At 40.6% G+C, this 27,124-nt stretch overlaps 1 protein-coding gene and 1 long non-coding RNA gene across 4 annotated transcripts in view; one reads left to right on the forward strand and one right to left on the reverse strand.

Annotated features, from left to right (window-relative positions):
• Positions 1-27,124, reverse strand: part of LOC117418552 (retinoic acid-induced protein 1-like) — a 30,330-nt gene that overhangs the window by 2,067 nt on the left and 1,139 nt on the right. Inside the window, exons 1-4 of one of the 2 annotated variants that reach the window (XM_059035507.1) lie at positions 23,987-24,113; positions 2,401-7,706; positions 1,617-1,710; positions 1,242-1,291 (exon numbers count right to left, since the gene is read on the reverse strand). In XM_059035507.1, coding sequence (XP_058891490.1) covers positions 1,242-1,291; positions 1,617-1,710; positions 2,401-7,689 — 5,433 coding nt within the window. In that variant the 5' untranslated portion in view covers positions 7,690-7,706; positions 23,987-24,113. Of the gene's footprint in view, positions 1-1,241; positions 1,292-1,616; positions 1,711-2,400; positions 7,707-23,986; positions 24,114-27,124 lie in introns of those variants that run through there. The other variant, XM_034031722.3, reaches the window with a different exon arrangement.
• LOC117418553 (uncharacterized) lies at positions 3,044-10,182 on the forward strand. 2 transcript variants are annotated; one of them, XR_009330814.1, is made up of 3 exons: positions 3,044-3,152; positions 5,952-6,076; positions 8,526-10,182. It is a non-coding gene; the product is annotated as an uncharacterized LOC117418553 (long non-coding RNA). The 2 variants fall into 2 exon arrangements; XR_004546820.2 differs by having other exon boundaries at positions 5,952-6,071.

A 27,124-nucleotide genomic window follows, 5' to 3' on the forward strand; every position in this document is an offset into this window, starting at 1 on the left:
GTGTGTATTTTAAACTCATCAAACTGATTTCTGATCTGGTTCACTCTTTTCAGAGGGGGCTGGTTAAAAGAGTAGAAGAGCTGCTCTCTGCTTCACCAGCACAGGCTGTTCGGATGTTATTTTCACATGCTTTAGCAGCACATCTTAAGCCACGTGGTACATGGGCTGAATCACAAAATTACCAGCTTAAGAAATGAAGCAAAAATGAGAACTTTGATTACAATGATTTGAAGAGGAGTGAAATAATACTAACACTAATGAAAAGTTGTGAAGGATTATAAAATGCTAAGAAGTATCCCTTTACGGCACTGCATTGTAGAATTGTCTCCATCAAATACTGCAAGGGACCTACTATGGTCATCAATCTGCTTTGAAAACACATACAAATAGATACCCAAGAGCGATTAAAGTCCATTCTTGACACAGATTGTAAATCAAGGGTCGGTCAATAATTCATAAACGGTCAGCAAGTTGTCCAAACTGAAGATAAGCAAAGGTGTCATTCTCTGTCTAAAACACAGTGATTGGAAATCACAAAATGTTTCAAGTTCTGTTTCGTAGTGTCTCAATAGCCAAGTCCAAATTCCTAATGTCTTCCTTGGTTTATCTGCTCTTTCTTTCTTTCTTTCTTTCTTTCTTTCTTTCTTTCTTTCTTTCTTTCTTTCTTTCATAGTACAGTGAGACGGATGCCAAAGAATAAAATCTTGTGTCAGAAGAAAGATTTTCCCTTTTACCTATTGACATCTAGACAGACTTTTCCCCTTTCATTACTGTAGTTCAGCCAGTTATCCTTCCCTGGACTTCACAGCCTTGATATGACTGAGCCCCCTTTGAAAGGAACCCTCCCGTGTCAAGTATCTGGTTCAGTGGGAATGTTTGAGCATAGTCAGTATTGATCGTTTCTCAGGCTTTCACATATTGCATCAGTCACTTTTTATTATCAGACAGAATATAGGATAGGCAACATTCCCTTTAGAAGATGCTTGGAGGAAAAATCATATTTAAAGAAACTGCAATTGGTACCATGTTCAATAAAAAATCATATTAATTAAAGGTAAATAAAAAATCTGTAGTACAGTACATTTTTAGAACTGCCATAGTACAGAACTAACTAACTAACTAACGAACAGTACAGTATGCATGACCTGGGGAATGATTTTTCCATCAGCATCTCAGCAATACTCTTATTAAGACCAAGAGTAAGCTGTGTCCTGTATAGTGCATTTTAGTACAATTCTTACCTTATGTTTAGGACATTTCAATGAGAAATTTTCTTCCCTCAACAGGCAGCCTAAAGAAAAAATACAAAAATTAGTTGGATGCCTAATATATATAATATATAAGGCATATACAGTTTGTTTTTTTAATGAATGAATAATAATAGTAATAATACATTACTTGGTTAAATAAAACAGATTTAATAAATTGAACTAAACAAATTAAAATTAAAGACCATCATGTTTTTAAAAATGCAACATGCATTGCAAACATTTTCAAGCTGCTAACCCTAATCCAAACTTAATATACACAGAACCTCCTGCCCTATCCAGGAATTCTGTTTGACTGTAGACATAGAACAGGATATTAACAGCTCCAGCAGTCGAAGAAATACTTACCCATATCTTTGGCACAGACGTAGTGAAATTTCTGCGTGCATCCTTTCGAACAACAGCCTACTGTGGCCCCAGATTCCAGGCATTTCAAACAGTTCTGAAATAATAAGGAAGAATAATAATGAATTAACAGACGAGACAGAAAGATAATAGATGATCACACCATGTTAATAAAGGGTTTGGAATGTGGAGTGAACAGATGTCTAGTGCAATGTGTAATATGAATTCAATTTAAAATGGGATAGAATGGTTTAACTGACAGAAGAAAAGTCCCTTTGTGACATGAAAAACCACCATGTGCAGGTGTTAAACAGCACTGATGGAGAATGTAGAAAACGTTTTAGATAAAGATAAAAAATGGAGTGAAGTAGGGACAAAAAGACAAGGGGAAATACAAAGGGTGATTCAGAAGTCACTAGACAAATGGGATAAACATTGTAACACAAGTTACAGATACAGTTCAAACTTGTCCACTGGGGGACTGAAAAGTCACTGGACAAGTAGAGAATGAACCATACCTGTAAGTTCAATGTTTATCCATCAATCAACGTGTCTATTATATTTGTCCAGTGACTTCTGAACCACCCTGTATATTGCACATCAGGTCTCATTTTCGGTCCAGAAAAAAAAAAACAACAAAAAAAAACAACATTTATTTTGCAGAACTAGACACAAACAGCTTCAAATGTTCTCGACAGGCTCTTAAGTCTTAAGAGCACATAACTTGTTTCTCAAGAAAGGTTCATAATGTTGAAAAAAGGGAAGCAGGTTTATAAAATGGGTTTACCGTTTCACTGGCCACCAGCACAGCTTCCTGAAGTCCATACAGCTTGCCCGCGACGAGGAATGCGCCATTAGTCCATACTACACAGGCCTCATGTACCCAGTGCTCTTTAGAATCTACCTCCAGCTCCAAATGCTGTGAGACTGGCCCACTGCAATCCTGTTCTTTCAGGGGGTTTGACTCTGCGTCCACAGCTTTCCTGTTGTACCCCTGAAACTGATGCAACTTCCGGTACCTGTCCCTAAACTTCGATCGGACACCGGGGTGTTCCCCTGGTAACTTGTCAAGACGTCGGGGCCTTCCAGGGACAACACTACTGCTGCTCTTCTCAGTTTCTGGCTCTGTAGCCTCACTTTGAACAGAGCTACATAACATTTTCACCCTATTCTCCCCCAACTCTGTTTTGCACTTAAAAGATTGTGTTTTTCTTGGAATGCTGTCCTCTGGGTAGTATGGCCCACAGAGGTCTCCCAGCTCTCTGTAATTTGCAGGCTTTCTACACAGGCAGCAAGTTAGACATCTATCAATCAGATTCTTGTTTATCAAAGGACCCTGCTGCATGACAGAAGAGTTTGGTATCACCTTGGCAACTGCTACAGAGTTCTTTATCCTTGGTGAATTATTTTTCCTTGTCTGAAGAAGCTGACATGCCTCTTCAGGCCTGTTAACAATGTTACATATAGAAGACAACTCTTTTGACTTGTCAATGTGAATATAAGGACAGAACTGAGGTGGCTTGTTTTCGTTTTTCTGAGGTTTGTATGACACATATTTTAATCGGATCTCAGGCTCCTTGTCTTCTACTATTGGAGCACGTTGTTTTTTATGTTGGTTCTTGAGCCTGCATCCATTCTCCTTGGTTTTAACTGCATCTAAATGCTTTCTATTCCTTCTGACTGTCCCTGTTTTTTTAACAGTCTTTTGATTTTGCCTGTTCTTGTTATCTAAATATTTCACCTGTTTCTTTTTTGGATGAGATAACCTTTGATTGACCCTCTTACATGTGCTTGTTTCTACGGTAACTGGTGTGGGTGTTGACAGTTCTGTTTCCAGGGGAGGTAATGCAAGCAAAGGGGTTGAAGAATGCTGGTCTGCCACAACATTGTCTTCGGGAACCGTTGACCCAATACCTTTTCTCCTTCTCCTCCGTTGTTTCATGTGCATTTCGTGATTGTTTTTGATTGCCCTTTGTTTAGCTAGCCTTGGTCCAACAACTAAATTCACTTCTGTTTCAAAGGCTGAGGCAATTTGGCTCCTACTTACACAGATCTTGCCAACTGACAGTTGCCTTCTTTTTGAAGGAGGGCTTTTGTTTCCTTCTAGTTCCACAATCACATTCTGTGATTCTGCATCAGCCCTTGGTTTCAGCTGCTGTGCTTCCTTTATTTGCTCATTCTCTTCATGACTCTGCAATGCAGTTGTTGGATTAGCCACTGTATTTTCTGCGTAAGTGCTAGGGGCATTCTTCTTGGAGCCTGGAGATGTGATCTTCTGCACCATGGCTTCATATTTAAGGCCCCTGCCTTTCCTTGGGGGTAGATATTTAGTCTTAGCAGGGTACTGAGCCTGAACGCAAGGGGTAACACTTGAGACAACGAGAGGCAATTCTTTGGTAAGGTAACTGTTTAAAGAGGTTTTGAAATGGGCTCCCCTCTGAGATTTCTTATTGGGAGTTTTTGCCACCACCTCTTTGTTATTTAATGGGTCCAGGAGCGCCTCACCCTTTCCCTGTTTCACACCTCTGTGTCGTTTCACAGGGATGGGTGAGCAGCCGTTGGACTTCCTCTTAAGGGCGGATAACAGATTCTCGGCTGGCTTTTCAGTTTTATTTTTTATTCTGTACATCACTTTTCGATGGGAGTCAGCTGTGTTTTGTTTAGGGCTTGCTCGTGCCTTACCTTTCAGAAAGACAGCCTTCTGCTTATGTGGTGTTTTAAGCTTCCTAGGCAGGAGATTGGGCATTCTTTTTTCTTTTACTTTTTCTTTCAGTGGCTTCTCTTGCTTTTGTTTTCTTGACCTCAATACCATTGGCCTTTGCTCTTTTAGCAGTGGCAATATACTCTGGGTGCCATCCTGGCCTTCCCCATTCGGGCAGCACTCACTCAGACTCCTTTTGCCCTTAATGCAACCTTCAATAGATTTTAGGCCTTTGTGTTTCAAGCACTTGATTTTGGAAAGCATGTCCGTAGGGTGACAAAGAAGGTCTTTTGAGGAAGCTGTCTTAGGGAGGCTAGGGGCTGATTGTCTTTTTATATGCACACAAGCCTTGGGGACACCCTGCGCTGTGAAAGATCGAGTACACATCCTTGATGGCGGGTTCTCTGCAAAACTTTTAGGTATCTGACTAGACAGATTGTTGCTAGTTGCTTCTGTCTGGTCTGCTGAAGTTGTATATTTACTAGATGACATATTGATCACTTGTGGAGCCGTTGGCAGCCCCTCTCCTACCAGACTAGAAAGCCTCCTAATTCTAACACTTGTGTGCATTAATCTTCCCGGTTGGTTGGTTTTCTCTTCATCATGTTTTCTGTTTAATTCATTGAGCTTTGCTGGTGCATTGAGTGACTCTGATTCAAAGGATTCTGGCACTTCATCTAGACAGTCAGTTCCAAGTTCTATTTCTTCATCCCATTTTTTTGAAGAGGGAGGGGTATCAGCCCATGATGAGGCAGAGTGAATCACTGACTGAACGGCTAAGAGAGGTATGTCATGGGCAAGTATCATGCTGTCCTCTAGATCACTGTTGTCACTTGTCTGGGACAAAGGTGTAGTTTCATCGGGGGTCACTAAAACTGATGTCTTAGAAGGATGTTGAGGTGAGACATCGCGTATTACTGATCTTTCCGTGCTAGAAAAGACTGCCTCTTGGACAATTGACTCAAAAAACGTTTCTTTAGGTTCTGGGATCTGGTTTCCCCTATCCTGGTCTTCTTCTGGACTACTGCATTCTGCAGACTCCTGCATCCATACTTGGTGCTTGAATGTCTCTTCAGGTAATAGTGAGCTATGCTTGTCCTTTATCACAGCAGGTTTACTTGATTCTGACAGCTGGACAGAGCACTCCTCAATGTACAGGTTCTCCTCAGCTGCTGAAAGCTTTTCTTCAAATACTTCGACTCCGGAATTAAATTTGGAATAATTGGAGACTTCCTCTTTCATGGTTAAATATTGCTCTTGTACAAGGTCGTTGCTCCAGTTGAACTGCACAGCTTTACCTGCAACGTTTAACTCTGCAGGAAAGTCTGAATTATACATTTCAGCATCCACATCAGAGCCTGCAGCCGTCCCACAGTGAAACTCAGCAGGGCTTGAGGGCTTCTCACAGTCTTCCCTCTCATCTGTCACATACTGGATTTGCATGTCCTGATATATTTTCTGCTCCATGCTATTGGGATAGCTTTTGTTTATTAATACTTTGCTTAATTTATGAAAGAACGCTGGGTATTTCTCTTCCTCCAGCCAGCCTCCTTGGTCTACCACACAGATGTCACCCTTCTCATCACCTGTGAGTAGAGGCTCATTTATTTCTTCCTTTTCTGCTCTTGTCTTATCAGGCCAAGCTGACTCTTCGAAGTTCTCCTTGATAATGGCAGCGGCAGCGTTCTCCTCTTGCTTCAGAGGACTGGAGGCAGACTGGCTTGTTGGAGACTTCTCATTGCCTAGGTTCTTCTTCAGTAAGGTTGTAAAATGTTCTCCTGGTTCACCACTGTGCAGAGAGTCGTCAGATTTGGCTGACATATTGTCAGGTGAAGTCACAGAATCTGAAGATACAGTTTCGAGGATAACCTGTGAGTTGTTTGTTGTCCGGGCTGGACTGTTCTGACTGCACATGTAATAGATCCTCTCAAGTTGCTCTTCAGAACTGCTTGAGTATTCTCCCTCTTGCATCTCTGTGTGGACTGACTGAGGAGTGCTGAAAGGTTCGGACGCTGGTGTGGCTAGCTGCACCTCAGACCCATCCTCCACAGCTCTCAGCTGACCTTGATAGTCTTCTGTTTTTTTAGGGGTCCGTTTTCCACCTTTCTTGTTGGAGACAAGAGCTTCGGAAAGCAGAAGCTGTTGGACATTATTAGAAATGTTCTCGACTTGAGAAGTCAGTGCATTGAGGCTCCAAAGGCTGGGGTTGGAGAGAAGCTTCTCTGAAAATCTGTCCTTGAGAGATCCTGCATAACTGGTCGGTTGAGGGTTGAGATTGGAAGAGTGGGTGTGAGAGGGAATCAAAAGACTCTGGTCTCTGATGCCAGTGGATGACGAAGCCCCTGTAGTGATGGGTGGCTGGTTGTACTGGAAGGTCTCTGGGTTGACCATTAAGGGAGAAGGCGTGGAACTGTAGGAGGGAGATCTCCCAACGGATCTAGCCGGGGATTGGCTTGAACTGGGGCTGCAGTTTTGGTAATACTGCTCGGGAGACCTCACAGAGATGTCTGTCAGGCAGTAGTTCTGCTGGGGTTGGTTATAATGTTGGTACTTTGAAAGGTTGTCCTGGGTATTGGGCATTGCTTGCAGGGGAGCTTGCTGTTCATAGCCAACTCTTGCAGGAGTCGACTGGTAGCTATAATTAGTCTGGGCTCTGTAGCCACCTTGTTTGATAGTGCCACTCCCAAGCTGCCTGTTGTATTGGGAATTGGAAGGCATGGCATAGTTTTTGTAACAGTGACTAGTTTGGTTGCATTTGTCCACCACGGTGTAGGAAGGAGTTGAGGAGGAGAGCGATTGGGAGTGCTGAGGAAAGTGGAGGGAGCCTTGTGTGTACGTCATAGCGGAGGTGGAGGTGTCTTGTTGGACCTTTTGCTGGTGATGGGTGGTATAAACTGGGGGGTTCTGCTGGGTAGAGTGGGAGCACTGGCTCCTGGATACAGGGTGTAAGTTCTGCTCAAGGTACTGACCACCACTGGTGGGGGACTCCAGCCTTCCTACGAGCTCCTGCTCATACTGGGGTAAATGTGAGGAGTCTTCCCACTTTTGCTGCAGGTGTCCCTCGCTTACGTACTGGGCTGAATACGCATTGGTGAGGTGGTTGCTGTAGCCAGTCAAGGACGAGCTGTTTTGCAGATGCTGGGTTGGGATTTTTGCTCCTTTGTATTGCTTATCTGCACCGGTGCTGTTGCTGTAGCCAGGGTAGACTTGCTGGCTGTAACAGTCCTTTGCTGCTGCAAGAGCATGCGCCTCATAGCCCTGTCTCGTCTGGCTCTGATGATGCCTGTAATTCTCAAGGCGTGATAATTCATGTGCCTCCTGCTGGTAGCACTGCTGGTTGCCATGGAAACCACTCCTTTCTCTGAAGGACTGCATGACTCCAACTCCAGCTTCTACAAACAAAACAGAATTCATGATTACTTCCAGCCCAGCATGTTTACATTTACTGTGCTTTCTTCTTTCTTATTAAAGGACTGACGTGGAACTGCTTCTTGTTGTTTTCAAGCTCCGTGTTTACTCACAGAAGGTTACAAATATTCTCAGCTTATTAAAGAATATACAGTACCCGATTAAAAAAAAGCTACTAAGAAATTGGTTGTCAGTTTTTCATTTTGTCAATAGCCAAGGTAATATGCTAAATGCAATCTTTGGTAAGACCTGAAGTACATAAGCTTCACATTGCAAAATATTTCAATTGAAGAATAAAAATGAGGTAACTTGATGGTACAGAGTTATGTTGTTAAGAAGCAAAAAAAAAAAAAACATTTCAGACCCAATACCACCAATAAGTATGTTGATTTTTAAAAATCATTTAGGTAAACAATAGGTGTGTTTGCACTGGCACAAATATTCCGGATTGAGAGGATAAGAGAACGGATTCCGGTCACCTTTTTGCTCGTGTAAACGTTACTGAGCACGTTCCGGAATCCGTCCTCTTATCCTCTCAAATGCTGAGTTCGTATTCTGGACTGAGTGGACAAGAGGATGGATTCTGGTCACTTTGTTTCAGTGTAAACACGCTGAGGACGGATTCTGGAAAGATAGCACAACTCCAGCTCCAACTCAAAGCATCTAAAAAAGTGTAACGCATTTCTATATTTTTTACATTAAGTATTGATAATATGTTTGATATATCAATTAACAGTGTTATGTAGTTTACATTTTTCGATGTGTAGAAACTTCTGGCTAAACCTAATTGTATTGTATTACAGATTTCGGAAATAATGTCGGAAGGATGCTTGTGCAACTTCACTGATGAAGAAAGCAGGGTTTTAATATCTATCTGGAAAGAAGACAGGATTCAACGAGCACTAAATGGGCATCAGAAAAATCTGTCACTACAGCAGGGCGTCAGCTTCTTTTTTTTTCTTCTTTCCCTATCAAAGTACGCATGCTCAGAGTCTGCTCCTGTGAGAAGTACCCCCTGCTGTTTCAAGCAAGTGTGAACGCACCGTTCCGTTAAGGACTGTCCCAGAATCTTATCGGAAAGATTCCGGAACGCTAGTGCAAACGCACCTAATATCATCTAGTTTTTAGGTTAACAAATATATATTTTTTTTATAAGCAGACTAAACATTATATTTTGACCAAGCTTAATTTAGAAGTGTTATTATAAAAAAAAGCAGTAAGTTACTGCCGTTGTCAGCTGAAAATGTTGCATGTAGGGCAAAACACCTTACAGCTTGTGTTGATAAACCGTCTGTATTGTTAGTTTTTTTAACCTTTTGTTTTCCAGAATTTATTGTCCTCCATCTCCTATCTTTCACCAGTAGACGATCAAACTGAAGTTTCTAGGGATATGCAACTGTACTCTGTGTACCAGTGAACAACATAAACAATACACAGTGAAGAGTACTGTGATACAGTATGGTCACTATAGAGGAGTTTTCTACGCTCTGTTGTCTAAAAGGTCCTGGCTTTATGCAAGTCATTTTGCTGCAGAATAAAGGCACTAACTGTGTCTCTTGCATCTGATAAAGACAGATCCTGTCCTCCTGGCTAACTAAAGCCTTCAAAGTGCAAGCACTATATGCCAATTTAACAAAAAAATAAATAAAACAAGCTGCAAATTGGGCATGTTTAGGGGCTTTATTATAATTCCTGATTAAGCTGTCCATTGTCACAAGTGCAGTGGTAGCTGCTTCTTTGTGACGAGGAACGCTGTGCTGTTTAAGAAGCTATCTGTGTGCAGGGAAGGCGGAATCTGCTTGTTAAGCTTTATGGTGGATAATCAGGCATGCACTGAATGCAGAGGCCTCTCTTGATCTCATCATCCATTTGGCAGGAATTACTTTTCTCTATTTCCCTGCCTCGGTTTCATTGAAGCCTGAACCCCATAAGGCTCTAATGCTCCACCCTGTATTTACTTTGCCGTCATCCCCTTTATTATGTATGGCAGAGCAGTTGGGTGGGAATAGTGAATACTCCTGGAAGGAATTCAGACACGGTCCAACACGCTTCTCAAAGGTTGCTTTGCCCTCGTTTTGTTCTACATATTTATGACCTTGAAATATGCAAATTATTTGGGGCTCTAATGGGATTGCAACATTTTTTTTTCTTTTAATAATCATCAACAATCTGCTTGTACTAGAAATTACAAAATGCTTTATAGTTGAAAGCATAATAGATTTTTTTTTTTTTTTTCACTAGGAGTACTGTTTGATACCCGTGATTAGCATTTTAATATACTCTTCAATGAGCATGATGGCAGCTTCCTTTAGAAGAGTTAGAGTCTGACAGGAATTCTGATCATCGCACTCACTGAAGCGGGCAAAAAACACGGACAACTAATACCTGTCCTCTTCATTGCCTGTCTCAAGCTGAAGGTTGTTCCATAGTGAATACCTGCTAATAAACATGTCTATTTCAGCACTATCTGAGTATTGTATTAATCTGGACTTTTTAGGTCTAATAATAAAGGCTTCCACTCGCTGGTTGGCAATGGTGACCATCAATATAATCTGTGAACTGGAGAACATCTTTACAGGTTTTATTCTTGTAACCTACACCCAGCTATTTTATTAAAAAGCCTTTAATCTAACAGCCACCTACTGGACTATTGTTGTATTGTAAATATATTGCCTGCACATCTTGCTTCAAGGCTATGCCAGTGGGTTGCCTATTCAAATTGGTGATGTGTCACTATATTGACTTAAATTTGAAGAATACATTTAATAAACAATGCCTCATTCAATTGATCTTCGCAGACAGCAGTTAAACAAGTAACCAAAGCATTACTCGTTTTTGGGATCAACATTTTAAAATGATAAATATTTTTAATAATAGGTTATAAGGCAGTTTTCGTGTTCATAGTGGAAACTTCCTTTATGGAATGTAAACAAACTGTTCAGCCAAAAGATATACTGTGCACCGAAAAAAATGTAAACAGTAACCCAACAAACTGAATATGCATATGAGTTACACAGCAGCTTTAAGAGATGCATATGGATTGTTCACCTCTTGAGGAACATAAGGCATTGCTGAAGAAAGATTTCCCAAGGGTGTTTATGGAGTATAAAGTAATTGTCTTCAGGGAAATTAAACACAGCAGTGGTTCTGGCAGGGAACTCACTTTAATCTTAGGTCAAATCACGTAACAATCAATCATATTTTAGGCGCTTCTGATAACAGACTAAATTGTCAATTCAATAGCTAGTTTCTTATTCGTCTCTCGATAAACAATACGTCCAATGATAAGGCAAGGAAAGGATTTATATCTTACCTCAATCCGCTACGTCACCGCTGTGCGTCAGAGTTCGCTTCCTCCTACCCAGCCTCCACTTGCTTTTTTTTGTTTTTGGTTTCGTCTAACGGAGGGCAACTAACTTGCATATTGTAGTGTTGGTTTGTCTGTGTTAATAAATACTCTATCGCATGAGTTTTCAGACTAAAAAGTATGTTTAGCCATGTCTACTGTTACTTGTTTTAATATTTGCTTTTCTATGGGTTACAGTTGCATCAGCATTCTTCCTATCTCCCCCCCAAAAAAGCAGGAAAGCAGGTTGCCAAAAAAGACTTGAAAGACTTTGTCTTATCAAAACAAAAGCTATCAACATGCTCATAATTGGGCAGATTAAAGCCTACTAAATTGTCAGCCTGCCAATGTTAGCTTTTGCCATAATCTCTGATTTCTATCAACGGTGAGTAATGACGTTTCTAGAATGTGCGCTGTCAGCAGCACTCGTTTATTTTCAATCACACCTGTGTGTCCGCGCTGGAGGCTGGAGACTGGAGACTGGAGACTGGAGATGGGGGAGAAGCAGGCAGCGGCTGACCCTGGATGATGTGACGGCAGATGCAAGGCTGAGATTTGGATCCGCAATGCGATGCAGCACAGCCTCGCACCCTTGGGATATATAAATAAAACTGCTGCTCAAGGACCGCTGTCCCTGTCACATAACCACACAATCTAGAACAATGGGCAACTCGGCTATCTGAAGAGCCAAATGCATTAAACTGATGGATTGCACTGCTCTCTCTGCCCTCAAGGTGGCAGGCCCCCTTTCTACCCAAATTAACCCTTTAAATCTTAGGTACAGGAGTGTCAGAAATACTATAGCATGCATTCATTTATTTAAGATTCAAGTAAGATTACCAATCGCTTGTTTAAAGGGATCAGCATTAAAACAAGAGTATTCTTTTATGTGGCGTCAAATTTCCTACAGTAGCGGTATTCCGAACCTTCAGACAGAGAATACCAGGCTTCCAGTTTTGTAGTTCAATCAATCACTCAGCATTAAATGCCGTATCGTTATTAAATGCTGTAACATTTTCACTAAGACCCTGAAGAAGGAAGAAACAGTCAAATTGCATTAGCACCATAGCCTATGCTTATTTGGCGTAGTCACAATGATAAATTGCTTGACGTGGTTCTATTTACATCCTGGCTACACAGAGCTCTAAAATGTTGCTTTCTGTTTTTTTGCAAGGTCCCAGGGTGAAAACTGATGACTGTCTGTGGGTTCATATTCTGTCACATGACTCTGGGCTCACGGTTCTATTTTTATATATTGCAGGATGCAGCCTCTTTATTGGCAGATAAAGCAGGCACATCATAACTAGGTAATGCAAAGCAAAGGAGCTAATCCAAGTGACACGTCACATGATCAGTTGTGCAGTAAATATGTCCCAGAGCAGTTAACTGTTAGTTGGCATTAAAGTAGATAAAAGCAAAGATTTATCAGAGCCTAAAATGTGCATGGTAGTGAGTGCATTGTATCATCCAGAGCTCCTGTATGCCCGGACACCATTAATACTTAAGGAATGGCAAAGGACCAAGAAGAAAATTACTGATCATCGTGATGACTCATAGGCTGCAGGTTATTGGGTTTAAACACCCAAACATGGAATGCAGGTGGTGAGCAGGGCAAGATGAGCAGGACAGTGGGTAATATACTGTAATTTATGTTGGTGTTACTGTTTAATCTCTATGACTGTGGAGGTTAATTGGTTTAAACTACACAGAACAACAAGCCTAGGGTTATGTAGCAGTGCTGAGTTTTTTAAAAAAAAATTTTATTGTACATTTACATAAATTAATATTTATGGAACACTGAACAGCACTCATACTGAAGGTATTCAATATATGTATACATTTTTTCCCCCAATGTATTTTGTTGTCATTTTCAGCAATTCTCAGTCATTAGTATATTAGTTTTCGCTAACCCTAATCCTTTTGACTGTCTCTTCTGATAGTTGTCAACAATCAATTTCTCTATCAATCTGACCTGCAATATGCTATTCTATAATTTTTCATTGCAGAATATCTTTTTTAACAACAGCCTAGAAGTGTTTTCCTGACAAACAAAACAGTGGCGCACTCACTCACTCCCTGACACTCACACGCACTCGATCGCCCACCAGGACACGCACACACTCACACACACATGACAAGATTATAAATGAACTTCTGTCATGGAGGCTGGCTGAGAAACCCCTGAGCTAGCGGAGCTGCAGCATGGTGTTCACAGCAGTACCCTGTTGCTGGAAGCAACAGCAGCTACAGAATCACACAAACAAACGGCATGCAGGGCTATTCAACAACTCGCTATTAACAGGTCAAACACAAGCATCCATCACCAGCTCACTCGCAGACTGCCTGTTATAAGTGTTATAAGCAGATCTCTCAAGTGATAAGGTGCTGTGGGATTAGTGAATTTCCATGCACAGAGACTACCCTTTACAAAGGACCTCTCTATGAATAGTTGTAGTGGAACCCATATTAACCACAGTACATTTGCAAGAAAATGTGGCATGCAAATAACATGCATTTACCATGACTTTTCTTGCTTGTCTTTAATTTACCAAGGCTCCACTAGGCTTTACCACACTTTACTATAGGTTTACCATGTCACACTGCAGTGCACTAATACAAGAGGAAATCACATCTGAGGCTCACAGTTGGATCCCATAATCTTTGGCTCAGTATGCTGAACTATCGCCATGGTCAATTATCTATCAGGTAAGTCCTCCTGAATCGTGCTTTATTGCTGAATTCTAATGGGATACACTGTGCACTAGAGGATAAAGCTGGACTGGGATCTATGGGATCACTGGTTCAAATCCCTGCTTATCTACTGATTTACAGTGTGGGCATGCAATAATAATATTATACTGCCTATTGTGAAGTGTGCTACTGAAATTAATAAGTGCAGCCTTATCCAGGAGATAACCTACCGACTTCCCTGAAATGAGCTGAATTTACATAAAGTAACATGCAGTACAACGTGAATTTATATAGCATCTTTAGTGCTTATAATGTAATCGACTGAACTATGTTTTGTCTAATTTATCCCGCAGCTGCTGAGCAGCCGTTCCCCAAAGCCCCTTCTTGTTTTCCCCCAACATCGGCAGCACACCAGTTAGCAGTCTGCAGTATAACAGTTTCTGACAAGCAGATACAGCAACCTGTAATTATATGTTTCCCCTGACTCTGCCGGGCAGCTCCCAAGGACAGGGCTCTGTGCTGCTCTGCCACTGTAAACAGCTGCTGTTTATTGTTGCAGCCCATAATAAGCAGCAAATGGAGTGACAAAGATGAAAGGCGAACGGAAAGAGTTTGGTATTCTGCAGAGATCAGTAAAATCAATCGCACACAAAGGTGTTAACATTAAGAGTTTTTATTTATTTATTTATTTCTAAAAATTGAAATAGTTAACACCAAAACAAATCCTACATTGAGCTTAGTGCTGACAGTCCTGGAAGTGCCAACATGTATTTATTTTTCTCCTGATTAAAATCTAAGGACAGGAGGTGTTGTGAATGTGTTTACTGCAGTACTACAGGAATCAACGCCTGATGTTCAAAAGCAAGAGATGGGAGGCAGTGCCAAAGTTGCACTGCCAGACAACATTGCTAAAAGAATCTAAATAGCGTGGCTCTTTTAGTGTTGAAGATCTCTCTGTTCGGAATACCTTTGGAGAAACATTGAACATTGTAATATATTGTATTTCCCAATGCGAATCCCATTCAAGTGATCTGCAGTATGAAGTGTTTCTTGCACTCCCCTAGCTTTAACCAAGCGCTTTGTTTAGTATGATACAGTGCGGTGGTCTGCCTTGTAACACTGTGAAGGTGAATGGATTTCTCTAACTCAAGGGACAGTCTCTGTGCTGTAGTTTTACTGGGCTAATCCCTGTGTAAAGGCTTGGCAGCCGCATCAATGCTCAAGTCTCCCGTGCCTCCTCTCGAAGCGCTGTCTCTTAAGTGACTGCTCAGGATCGCTGCTCTCTGCCACGCTCTGCCTCACCTCCTGACAACACTAAAACACAGCGAGGGAGCCATAGCTGCCGGAGGATTGGAAATCGCTGCCCATGCGAGCCGCAGCTGGGAGAAATTCAGAACGTGAGAGAAGGTCTTCTGTCAGAAAGGCACGGGCTCTCCCACACATGAATGCAAACGTTCCCATTCTCAGTAGATTATTTCCTGTCTGTATGTTTAATCATTATAGTTTTGTTTTGTAAATGCCCTTACAAAACCTTCAGTTTGGATAATAGTCTATTAACAATAAGACAAGCGTAGCACAGTGGTAACATTTTCATAAGGATTAATGACAGTGGCATGAACCAATATATGCTGTTGATCAATTGCACTACCATTGTACCGTCTGTACCAATGGCTTAGCATGATCAAGACAATTGTACAATATTTGTCAGAAAACTTTGCGTGGCTAAGGCTGTGGTCTGTTGCTGATTCTATCTAGAATAAGTTGAAAACCTTAATGACGTAATATTGGTTCCAGTAATACATTATACAGTACTGCCGTCATACAGGTACTCACGACAAGTATAAATTGGAGGTCTCTGTGTTGCTTCTGCTCTCTCTCTCTCTCTCTCTCTCTCGCTCTCTCTCTCTCTCTCTCTCTCTCTCTCTATATGAATCATTTAAAAATCTTTACAAGCAATCTATCCTCAAGAAGGCTGAAGTCAGAAACGAATACAGAAGATTTTCTGTTTATCAAATCATTTCCCTGTTCCATTGCCACAAGTAAGTGACTCATTTGTTGGAGGTAGACTGTGCTGCATTACAATGTCTGTTTAATAGCACTATATATGCACATGCACACACACCAGGCAAACAAGTGTTTTCAATAGCATGCTGATACTTTGGACTGTGACCCCTATTTATGTGGATTGAATACAATACAATGCAATACATTATGTGTGACAGTATATCGACATGCCATACATAAGCATTGTCATACATAAGTGCATCTCAGCCAAATGCCTTAATAAAGAGAAAATCCTTTGCAAGTGAAGATCTGATTTGAGGTCCAATTCAGGATCTTTGTAAAAAGCCAGACTGACATTCTCTGTGCTACTGTATGCATCGGTTAGCAGCACTATAGTTTTACTTTTCCATCCTGGTATTTCCAGTTCATGTATTTTGACTGTTGGGATTATGTCACTTCAAACACAGGGCTGCAGCAGTGGGCCTTTTACATGATTAAATGTGACTTCCGAGGAGCTGTGCCAGTCTTAAACCTATAGAAGAGCTCTCACACATCACTGTATTTCCAACACTTGTAATGCAAATCTCTCATTATTATTATTATTATTATTATTATTATTATTATTATTATTATTATTATTAACCATGGTAGACTTTTACTTGTGTCTTCCAATCGCATTCTCTCCTGTTCCCCCTAGCGGTTATCTGAAATTGTTTCTGCCTCCTTAGCTTCATGGGATCAGCTAGCCTTCCATACCCGTCCATGCAAACCAAAATGGTGAGAAAATATTTTGTGTCCAGGCTGCTGTCTCCTGCACTCCTGCACTCCACACACATGTCTGACTCCCGGCAGCAGGGGGAATCAAACTCGCGATGGGAAGTGTAATGTGTTTCTGGAGAATAGCCAAGCCGGTAGGGGGGAGGTAGAGCCGTCTTCCTAGCTGATGAAAAGTGACATTGAAATCCCCCCGACACCAGTTAGGCCAGTGCATGCTGCAGAAGCAGGTGACTGACATCTCATATAAGGCTATGGTATTCTGTTGCATTAGGGTAAAACTATAGGACTGATGTTGTATGAGAGTGTTTTGTGTTTTTTTTTTTCATTTGAGATTCAATAATGGTGTGCAGTGGTTTTGTGAGTGGGGTTTTGAGGGGAATACTGAAGAGGGAGCAAAATGGCAGTGCAGTAACTGTCCACAATAAACCACTGTTTATATGAGCAAATAGTAATATTAAAAATGCAGAGGCGGTGTGGATGAAGAGAAAAAAAAAACATTACATGCTGTTATGTTTATAGACCAGTCCGTAATGATGTTTGCCTTGCATAGTTTTATATACGCATTATTATTATTATTATTATTATTATTATTATTATTATTATTATTATTATTATTATTCCAGGCTGGAAGGAGTTAAACACAAGGGCCATTGCCATTTTCCCCCTCCCTCCCTCCCTCCCTCCCTCCTGTTGCTGCTGCTCCCTTCTGCTGTCCGCTGGCTGTAAGCAGATCTGCTGTGGACCCTAATGTGGTGTAAACAGTTATTACCAGTAGCGTCACAGGCGTTGTTGTGCTGTGATGGCGCATACTGATCATTCTCGCTCATTTCACTGAGGCAGGCTCAGACAGGAGGCTGGTAATGAAATGCGCCAGTCTGGCACTCAGATGAATGACATTGTTCTCAGGGAGGTGAGTTTGAGCCGCTTATCACAGCCCTGCAATAGGATTTCCATTCACTGGCAGCTGCTCGAATCAGGTGCTCGCGATGCAGCCTCATGAATAACTTATTGGATGCTGGGAGGCACAGCAGCTTTTCCTGGGCTCATTTGCATACTTTAAGGAGATATGACGGAACCTATTGATGGAAAGAAGAAAGAATGGCCCCTCCCCAGCCCACAAGCAAATAGCCTTTCCTGACTGTTCTGTAGTGTGTCCTACATTCTCTTTCTGTCAGTCTCTCTCTCTCTCTCTCTCTCTCTCTCTCACAGACACATACAGATGTAGGCAAGCTGCCACAATACTTGAGCGATTCTTTTCAATGCAAATGGGAACATCAGCAGCATTTTGAAAAATAAAACCCCTCATTATACAGGGAACAGCTCTACCAGCTGCTTGAGAGTAAAGAGCTATGCTGCTGTGCTAGGGAGGTGTACCTGGCCTCAAAACTCATTGCTTCCTATTTAAATCAGCTGATGACACCAAGAGCATATCAACCTTTGTATGAGACATTCTATGCTACAACAAAGGTATCCTGTCTAAATTCCTTCTGTTTGACCGAATTAAAAAGTCTTAAGCCCTCTGAAAATGGGACAGGAATGGAAACATCTTGTTTATAAACAGATATCTTCAAATAAATAAATTACCTGCTGTCCTGTCAGCTGTGCATGATGGGTGTCTGGGAACGGACAGAGCTGAGATCCGCAGCAGTGAGGGAGAGTAAGTGCTCTGGGTTATTGTGCTCCCAATCGGCTGACCTGGCTGTGGAGAGCTGCTGCCTGCTGTTTAATCAGGGAAGGCTATCAGACAAAGCCAGCCAATCGCTTTTCTCCTGACCAGAAGGCAATTATAACAAGCATATATAACACTTGTGAATAAAATGACCTCGCTTTTTACCCAATCATTTTGTAATGTGTTTTTCTCTAAATGTACACAGCTCCAGAAATGGAATTGGAAACACATACTTAGACATGGATTGTTTAAAAACTCTCACCAGTGCACCTGCATACCAAGATTAATTGTACAGTACATTTGAACTGACAACAGGCAATTGACTATAAAATCTACAACCAAACAAATGTGCTTATTTTCTTGTGTTTCCTTAGTACAGCACTACAAGCTCCTGAACCATCAAACAATCTAGACAACTGTCTAAAACCAGAGATGGCCATGTCTTCTGTAATTTCTGACAAAGCAGACATGTAAAACACTTCCATGCCATCCATCCCTATTGTTTATTTAAGACAGGGAAACACAAAGCACCTTTATATAACAGCAACTTATGATATCAGCCTGCAGAGATTCAAGAGACTCAATCCTTTTATTGACAACTTTTGATGTTTCAAAGCTACTGTAGAAACCTTTATAATATTGACTTTACAGAAGCGCAAGTCATCCCCCAGCGAGAGGGAACTTTACTGGGTGCAGTTCTGTGCAGGACGACAGTGAAGTAGACCGTAGCATGTCATTCGCATCTGCATCCAATAAACAGTGAAGGGAATACGAAAAATATTTAATCTGAGCTACTCAATACAATTAACCTCTAGGTTCCTTTTTCGCAGTTTACCATACTTTTTTTTTTTTATAAACTACACTTCCTCCAGGGAGGCTGTTTATTTTTTTTAAGCAAGACTCCGGCTCACACCTCTTATTCTTACTCAGGAGTCTTGCTGTGTTTTTTGAGGCAGTGCTGAAACTGTTGCTGCTGAGCCGCTAGAGCCAGGGTCAGGGCTGCAGTGGCACTCCTCCACTCAACAAGGGGCTCCAGGGGGAGGTGGCTAATGGCACATTGCTTTATCCATTGTATGTTTTTTTGTTTGTTTTTTGCTGGATTGCAATAGTACAAGCTATATGACCAAAACCAGCTAGTAAGTACAGGGAAATTCTGGGGAAAACAAAATTCTAAAATCCAGAAAGGAAAGACTTTTCCCCATGAATTTGACATTACAAAAAAAAAAAAAGATGTCCACAAAATTCGGTATTTCTCTCTTTTTGCTGAAACAAATAATGTGTGCAAGTTCTCTGACCTTTGATACACAAGCAAACACAATATCCTCCTGTACGTTTTGAAACACAGCACTTTTTGTTTTTCAGAAGAAATGGTGCACTGTGTACCTGTAAGGCTGATCTGATTGCATGCTGCAGCTGTGCTCTGGCTGCCTTCTGGGCCGGTGTTTCCCTGGAGTGCAGGCAGGGAAGGCACAGTTAATAGGTTGTAAAGAGAGACAGAAGCACAACAGAGAATGCGCAGGCAGGAGAAACAAGGGGCAAGCACCACATTACTCCCATACACTGACATCTTACAGTCCATATCAACCTATGCTAACAAAAAAATATCAGATGTGCCACTGGAATGAAGTAGGGTTGCACTGTATGAACAGTGTTTCATATGATTAAAGCTACATAGCACAGGTAGGGACTGCTTTATTAGGAAGAGGTGTCTTCTAATAAAGTAGCAACACTACTGAAAAAACATCCTGTGCACACATTCAGTGTCTGAGTTAATGTGCATATTGATTGACGATAGTTGGTCTTCAATTGTCATGACCCTTTAAAACTGATAAATATTTGCTTTTGAAGATTTTAAGGCCTAATAATTAAAAGCTAACTACTGTTGGCCTTACATACTGCCAAGCTGATAACGTTGCTGAGATGTGTCTATTGCTTCCTTTATTTCTGAATCATTCCTGTTACTGGTATGATTTATACACCTGTACCAAACAATGATATGATATTAAACATCTATTGCATTCCAGTAAAGACTGGAGCTAGCCTCCCACAGCACTTTCTTAAAAGGGGATAGCCACAAACACAGCTGCAGTGATGCCCTGTCACCACTGAACAGGTAATTGAAGCAGCAAGAAACAAGCTTGTATTATCCTCTTCAAGTCTGCTAGCTTAAGCCAAAGGCCTAAGGGATTGTGCACATGATATTACAGGGTTTGTTTATACTGTACAAACAGCCCATGTGAAACTAAAAATGTGTTAGCTCTAAGAGCTCACTGCAGCATAGTTCAGTATAGCAGAGTGAAAGCGTTAGAAAGCATAGCCAAGCTCATTGAAAGCAGCCCAGCATTGTGCTGAAGGCATGTGAAAGGGTTTCTATGATGGTAATGGCATGGGAGTTACAGCGACAGAGCGATAAAGCTAGCTATCTACAATTTGTGCTTCAAAATGATGTAGTCTGTTCTCCGACACCAGTTAAGGTGATTAAAAATACAGCAATGAACTTGTAAGGTGGCAGAAAAAAAATAAGGACTATTTATCTTGTGAATAGGTGGACTCCTGTGGATGCAATCACTTGCATTAAAAAACACGAGCCCAAGAGGTAATCACCAGATTGGGAGACAATATTTCTCCCACCCAGATCCCAGCTGACAAGCACTTTCTCAAAGCTCACATCCTGACAATTTGCATTTGCCGGTAAAATACTGAACCCTTTTAAAAGTAGACACAGCGTTCCCATTATGTCAAACACTATATTTCAGTTGCTGCGGAAATGATAATTCTGGCATCAAATCAATAACATTACCCTGAAAATGAGATCTAACAGCTGTTAGGTGTTTGAACGCTGTTCATGTCGTGATTGAAGTATGTACACTGGCCAGCAGATAAACAAGTGTGCCTGGCTCTCCAGGGAGGTAACCATGGATACCAGAGAGCTCATTTTAAGCTGTCTGTCCTGTAGGCAATATAATAAAAGGTTTCACGGGCCAGTGTCAGAATGCTTATTGATAAATGGATTTTCAAACACTGATATTGGCTCTGGCTGTTAGAAGCATAAAAAATATGTACATACAATGGTTTCATTTGGTTCAAGGAAGTAATGGCGTATGACTGGGTTATTATTAATAAGACTTCAATATTAATCCAATGTGAAACCAGACTATAGTATCTATTGAAGTTGTGGTAACACTTCACGCATTAAATGTCTCTAATTACAATGTAATTAAACTGCAACTGCACAGTTAAATGGTAATTACACTCAAATATACAAACACACGTGGAAATACAATGTCCTCACAAAATATATATTTTATTTTGCCATTAAACATGCAGTTGCATTGTTACTTTACAACCACACATAACAGAGCAATTAAGCAGAATAAGGAGACTATTGAAAAGCATTGTTAGATTTAAATCGCAGCTGATAATTATTAAGTGTTACTGTTAGTAATGCAAGAAGATAACCAATCAGCTAATGCACTGTAATGTACACATGCAGTTAAGACATCCGAACCAGCTGAATTACAGTATTAATAAACTAGAACAACAAAGCGGGGTAACAAATAAGCGAACGTCTTTAGTCTGAAAACGCAGTGTGTCAGGAATGAATGGGTTACAAACAAAATGAAGCAGCAATAACCCAAAGCCTTGCAGGTATTTTAAACATGCTCTGCAGACAAGAGTGTGCTAACCAAATGAAATGTACTGAAGACACGAAAAACTCACTTAATTAACCCGTAGTTCACTGAAATGCTATTGATCTCTGTAAATTGGCCTTGGTAGACTGTGCGTGTGTGTGTGTGTGTATGTGTGTGTGTGTGTCTGTGCGTGTTTGTGTGTATCTATGCGTCTGTGTGTGTGCGGGTGTGTGTGCGCGTGTGTGTGATTGCGTGCGTGTTCATCAGCAGCACAGAAGGAATCTATAAGGAAAAGACCTTTGCAATTGTTAGAAAGACTCAGTTGGTTCATGTTTTATGTGTTCAGTTTGTATATGTGACTGGTATGCTATTGAAATGGAAATGCATTCCCTTTGCTGGAACCACAAAATAAGGTTGAAACTATTGTGGTTAAAAATTTAAGAGTTACCTTTGGGATGGAGTGAGGTTTGTATTGACAGCAATGGGGGCACCCAGGTAGTACCATACAGTACATACAAATATCAACCTTTATATAAGAAAAGAGGATTCAATATATTGTCGTAATTAACTTACTAACTTAGAATATGAAGAAATATGATTAGTATGTAATAGGGGTGGGGTAATTGGGGAACACTGCCTATTGTATTATTATTATTATTATTATTATTATTATTATTATTATTATTATTATTATTATTATTATTGTTATTATTACTATTATTATTTAGTAGCATAATGTAAATAACTAATGCATGACACCATTTGTAATGCGGGAATATCCAATGTTTAAATTATGACTCAACATATCAGTACAATGAAAGTTACTGCACCACTGTATATATATATAAATTTACACTTGTAATATTAATTGTATGAAAAGGTAATGTGCATGCAGTATATGCTTTATATTGTCTTGTATTGTGTACGATTAAACTGGTAATTAACTGAGCAAGTAAAGTGATGAAAGCTCTAACCATACATTAAAGGCAATATTCACTGCCAACAGGAATGTAGTCTGTGGAATCACCAGGGAAAAAGAACTGGGATTTGGAACATGAGTTCTGCTCTTTTTTGCTTTCTTTTGTTTTGAATACATATTAAACATAACACATGTTAAGGACATAAACCTACACATGCTATAATCCTCCTTACCATTTGATGTTATTTCCAATCATTCTGAATGTATTCTTTTTCTATAGTGCTCTAACTGGCTGCCATCTCGTAGGTCTGTGTTGTTTTTAAATTCTTCACGAATCATGCGTGCAGTGACCTTTCAAACCTACCTGCTTCATCATGGGTGCGTTCACGGAGATCATTCTGCACAGGTTCTGCGCAGAACCTGACCAATTTAGCCAATGATCTTCTAAGAATGATCTCCGTCAACGCACCCATTGGCTAAATTGGTCAGATTCTGCACAGAATCTGCGCAGAATGATCTCTGTGAACGCACCCAGTATACTACAGGGTGCAGTCAACAATTATATTTTACAATTATTTCATTGCATTGCTAATTGCTCCCTTGAACTACAAGGTAAGCAGATGTTCACCTAATTAGTTATTTTTTTTTAGCAATAGAAATAACAGCTTCACTGTAGGTGGAAATCCCTACATTTGTATTCACACACACACCAGTGTTGCCAAGTCTCACGAGAAAAAAAAAGCGGCCTCGCCTTTCAAAACACGCCCAAACCATTCAATTTTCCATTTTTTTTTCAAATGACTTGCATATACATTGACACGTCAATCACCAAAACCACTCCTACAACCATTTTAACTGCTAGTCACGTTACCTATTAAAAAAAAGGGACTCTAAAAAATCAAAGCGACTCACAATTAAAAAAAAGCCCAATCCCGCGTATTATAAGCGGACTTGGCAACAGTGACACACGCACACTCGCACTCGCACTGCTTTTTTAAAGAACCTCTCCAAAACGTAATATAAAGTCTACCAGCGCCTCAGCAGTTAACACTGACTGGCGTAGTAACGTATGCACGCGCCCGGCATAAATTACCAAGCGAGCAAAAGAAAGAGAGAGAGCGTCAGGCTGTCTGTGCACAAGGATCAGCAGGACTGGAGCTCTGATTTCGCAGGCAGGAGAGGCAGCGAACATTCTTTTTTTCTGCAGCAGTAAATGGTGCACTCACGTCAAGCCGCCAGCCTGGCACATCGACCACACAGCGCATTCAATCAGTCCTAGCCATTTCCTTTCAGGGGGGGAAGGTACGGAGATAAACGTCTCCAATTACTCTTAATTTGAGGAGCCCAAATGAGGCTGCAGCATGAGAGTTAAGTCTGACCCTGAGCCAAGCACTGTTTTCAGCTCTTGCTAATAGGTGGTGACGAGGGATGATTACATTTTGTTTTTGTTTATTTATTTATTATATTTTTTCTTCTTTCATTTATGTTGTTAGGTTCCATTATGACTCTATTATTATTATTATTATTATTATTATTATTATTATTATTATTATTATTATTATTATTATTATTATTATTATTATTCTAGACTCCAAAAAGCCCCTCAGTTATTCAGTCACCTAAGGTTTAAAATTCCTTTCAATTATGCCTCTCACCTAGTACGTGATCTGACAGAGAAGTGTTTCCTGGATTCTATCTACCTCCCCCAACCCAATCACCTTTGCAGGATTTTTTCCCTGAAGGCTGAACATTAGAACACCAGTGATGCACTACTTGCATTATAAACTCTTGTCTGCTGTCTTCTTGATAGCAGACTCTGCAGTGTTACCTTTGATGTGGCATTCTCACAGATCCTGGACTGCAGAGGTGCATGAGAGATGCTCCCTGTATGTTAAGTACCTTAACAAATAAGTCCTACAGCTGATTAAATGAGCAGATTCCCCAATCTGTCCTCACCTACACCAGGGGCATCAAGAATCACTATGTGACACATCTCTAGTGAATTGCAATTGTCCAAAAAGAACTGACGATCAGAGTGGTCAGAATAGACTGGGGAAGATGAGGTCTGCAGGTGGAATGTGACATCTGACTTGTGACAATCTATACTCACAGTAACCCCAAAACAAAATGCAGGTTGTGAGTTTATCATGCAGTGGTACCCTGTACTGTATATACAGTACAACCAAACCTCACAGCAACTTTTAGACAGTCCCTTGAGCATTCAGTAAAAGCAGGATTGACTGAAGACGCATATCCTCTGATGCTGAAGATCACTTTTGCGTTCTTGCTGGCTCAGCAGATTACTGATAGGTCAAGGTCCTCCATGCAAACAGAGGTCCAAGCATCATGCGCAGTCCTTCCTTATAACTGCAGTACCTAGTGTCATCATAGCCATGCAACCTCCCATTCATATACATGGATATGCAAGTTGTGACTAAATTGAAAATTATACTCAGCGCTTTTACACGCAAAGTGTTATATATACCCATATTGCATTGCATTTGTTTAGTATGCGTAAACATGGCAATGCTACACTTGATTGGATATTGTGGTGGTATCATTTTGCAAGCTATACAAAACCTAGGCTGATTAAGGTGCAAAAACAGTAGCACATTGATGCTAGGTATGTGCCCTGGTACTGCATCAGATTACCAGTTTTGGTTAATATCATTGTGGGGGGGGGGTCAAGCTAAGGGGATCTCAGAATAAAAGACATTTCATAAATCATACCATTTTTTTGTGCAGCAGTCTAGAGCGTGTGATGTCTCCCCTTAATTGCATTTGAAGTCGCAGCGTCAAGAAACCTACAGTGTACGGTTTACCATAAAAAGATACAGTACATATAAATTGATATGAGGACTGAAGAAGATAGATACAAGAAAATAGTAATAGCATTTTTCTCACATGAGACCCAATGTTTTTTTTTAAAAAATCAGTATTATAAGCAAGGCCATTTATATATATAGATATATATCTTCCGTATATAACAGCTGTGGTAATTTGTATCCATCTTAAATAAAAAGTGGATGACATATTTTGTTATTTTTTTAAAAGGGAAGGTACATGACTAGCACTAATCGGAAGGCAGATTGAAAGCGATTTTGTTTTTTTGTTGTTCGTTGAGGCAAAAAATCCTAGCTGTACCTGTCCACAGTGGCAGGTAAAAGAGGCTAGTTTCCCTTGGTTACGACCCAGTGGGCTGGTAAATCTCACAAGAGGAAGATCAGAAATGAACAGCCACAGATCCACTTAGATGGGCCAGTCATTTCAAATCCCTGGATGGATGCCAGGTAATTTCCATGAGCTTTGAGAAAATAGAATTCACCCCCCACACACCCCTCCTATCACACTCCTCCCCTTTACCCCAAGGCAATACCAGCACAACATAAACTAAAACACCGGTAGATGGGGTTTATTCTGAAACACTCAATTCAGAACTCCTACAGTACTGTACATAAAGCATTCTAACACATGGAAAGTCAACCGTGATAAATATTACCTGAACTTAGTTACTGCAAATCCTGTGTTAGTTCATGCATAATTCCATACATAATTCCATGAGTTTTACTGGCACTTTATTATGGAGTGTTAGCCAAGGACCTCTGCTTGCACTTGAAAAAGGGGTTGGGGGGGGGGGGGGGGGGGGGTCCTTGATTTGGTTTGTCGTGTTCAAGCTGTTGGGATGTGAAAAAAAAGGAACATTGCATTTTTAATGCGTCAGACAGTCTCTAAGCTTCCTGACAGAACTGGTACCTGGGGATTAGTTCTGTTCAATTAAAACTGACCAAGACTGCTGAGGATTATTAGGAAGCATGCGGCAGAGTCGGAGATGAATAAATGATTCAGAAGGTGAATGATCACTTAAATACAAGCAGAGCGCCACTCACAGCTTGCACCACATTGTGTCCCTGTCCTGTATCCTACCTGCTCAAGGTCTCATTAGCCTGTGTTTTAGATGCCCAAAGCTGCAGTTTCAGGTTTGAAATAGGCTCCTCCTGCTCGTTGCAGAACCATGCATTTTGCTTTGGAATTCCCACACATAAACCATACACTTCACATCTTTAAACATGTTTACCCACTTTGCCTGAATGCTGTTCTAAAATGACACAGTTTAGCACATTTATTTTAAAATTTGGATCTAGTAAATGCATTCTTCACTTCCTTGCAGTCAAAGTATTTTTCTGGTACTAGTTTTTAAACAAAGTAACCGATTGCTTCAGATGGGAGAGGAACAGCATCTGCCAAGCTTACGCATTTGAAGTTTTTTTTTTTTTTCTTTTCACATACATGTATAAGAATAGGAATACCATAGTAGTATCTTTAATATTTACATGGATCTGTGAGTATTATGTTAAAGTATTTTG

This window comes from Acipenser ruthenus, chromosome 13 (assembly GCF_902713425.1).
Source record: "Acipenser ruthenus chromosome 13, fAciRut3.2 maternal haplotype, whole genome shotgun sequence".
Classification (NCBI taxonomy): domain Eukaryota; kingdom Metazoa; phylum Chordata; class Actinopteri; order Acipenseriformes; family Acipenseridae; genus Acipenser; species Acipenser ruthenus.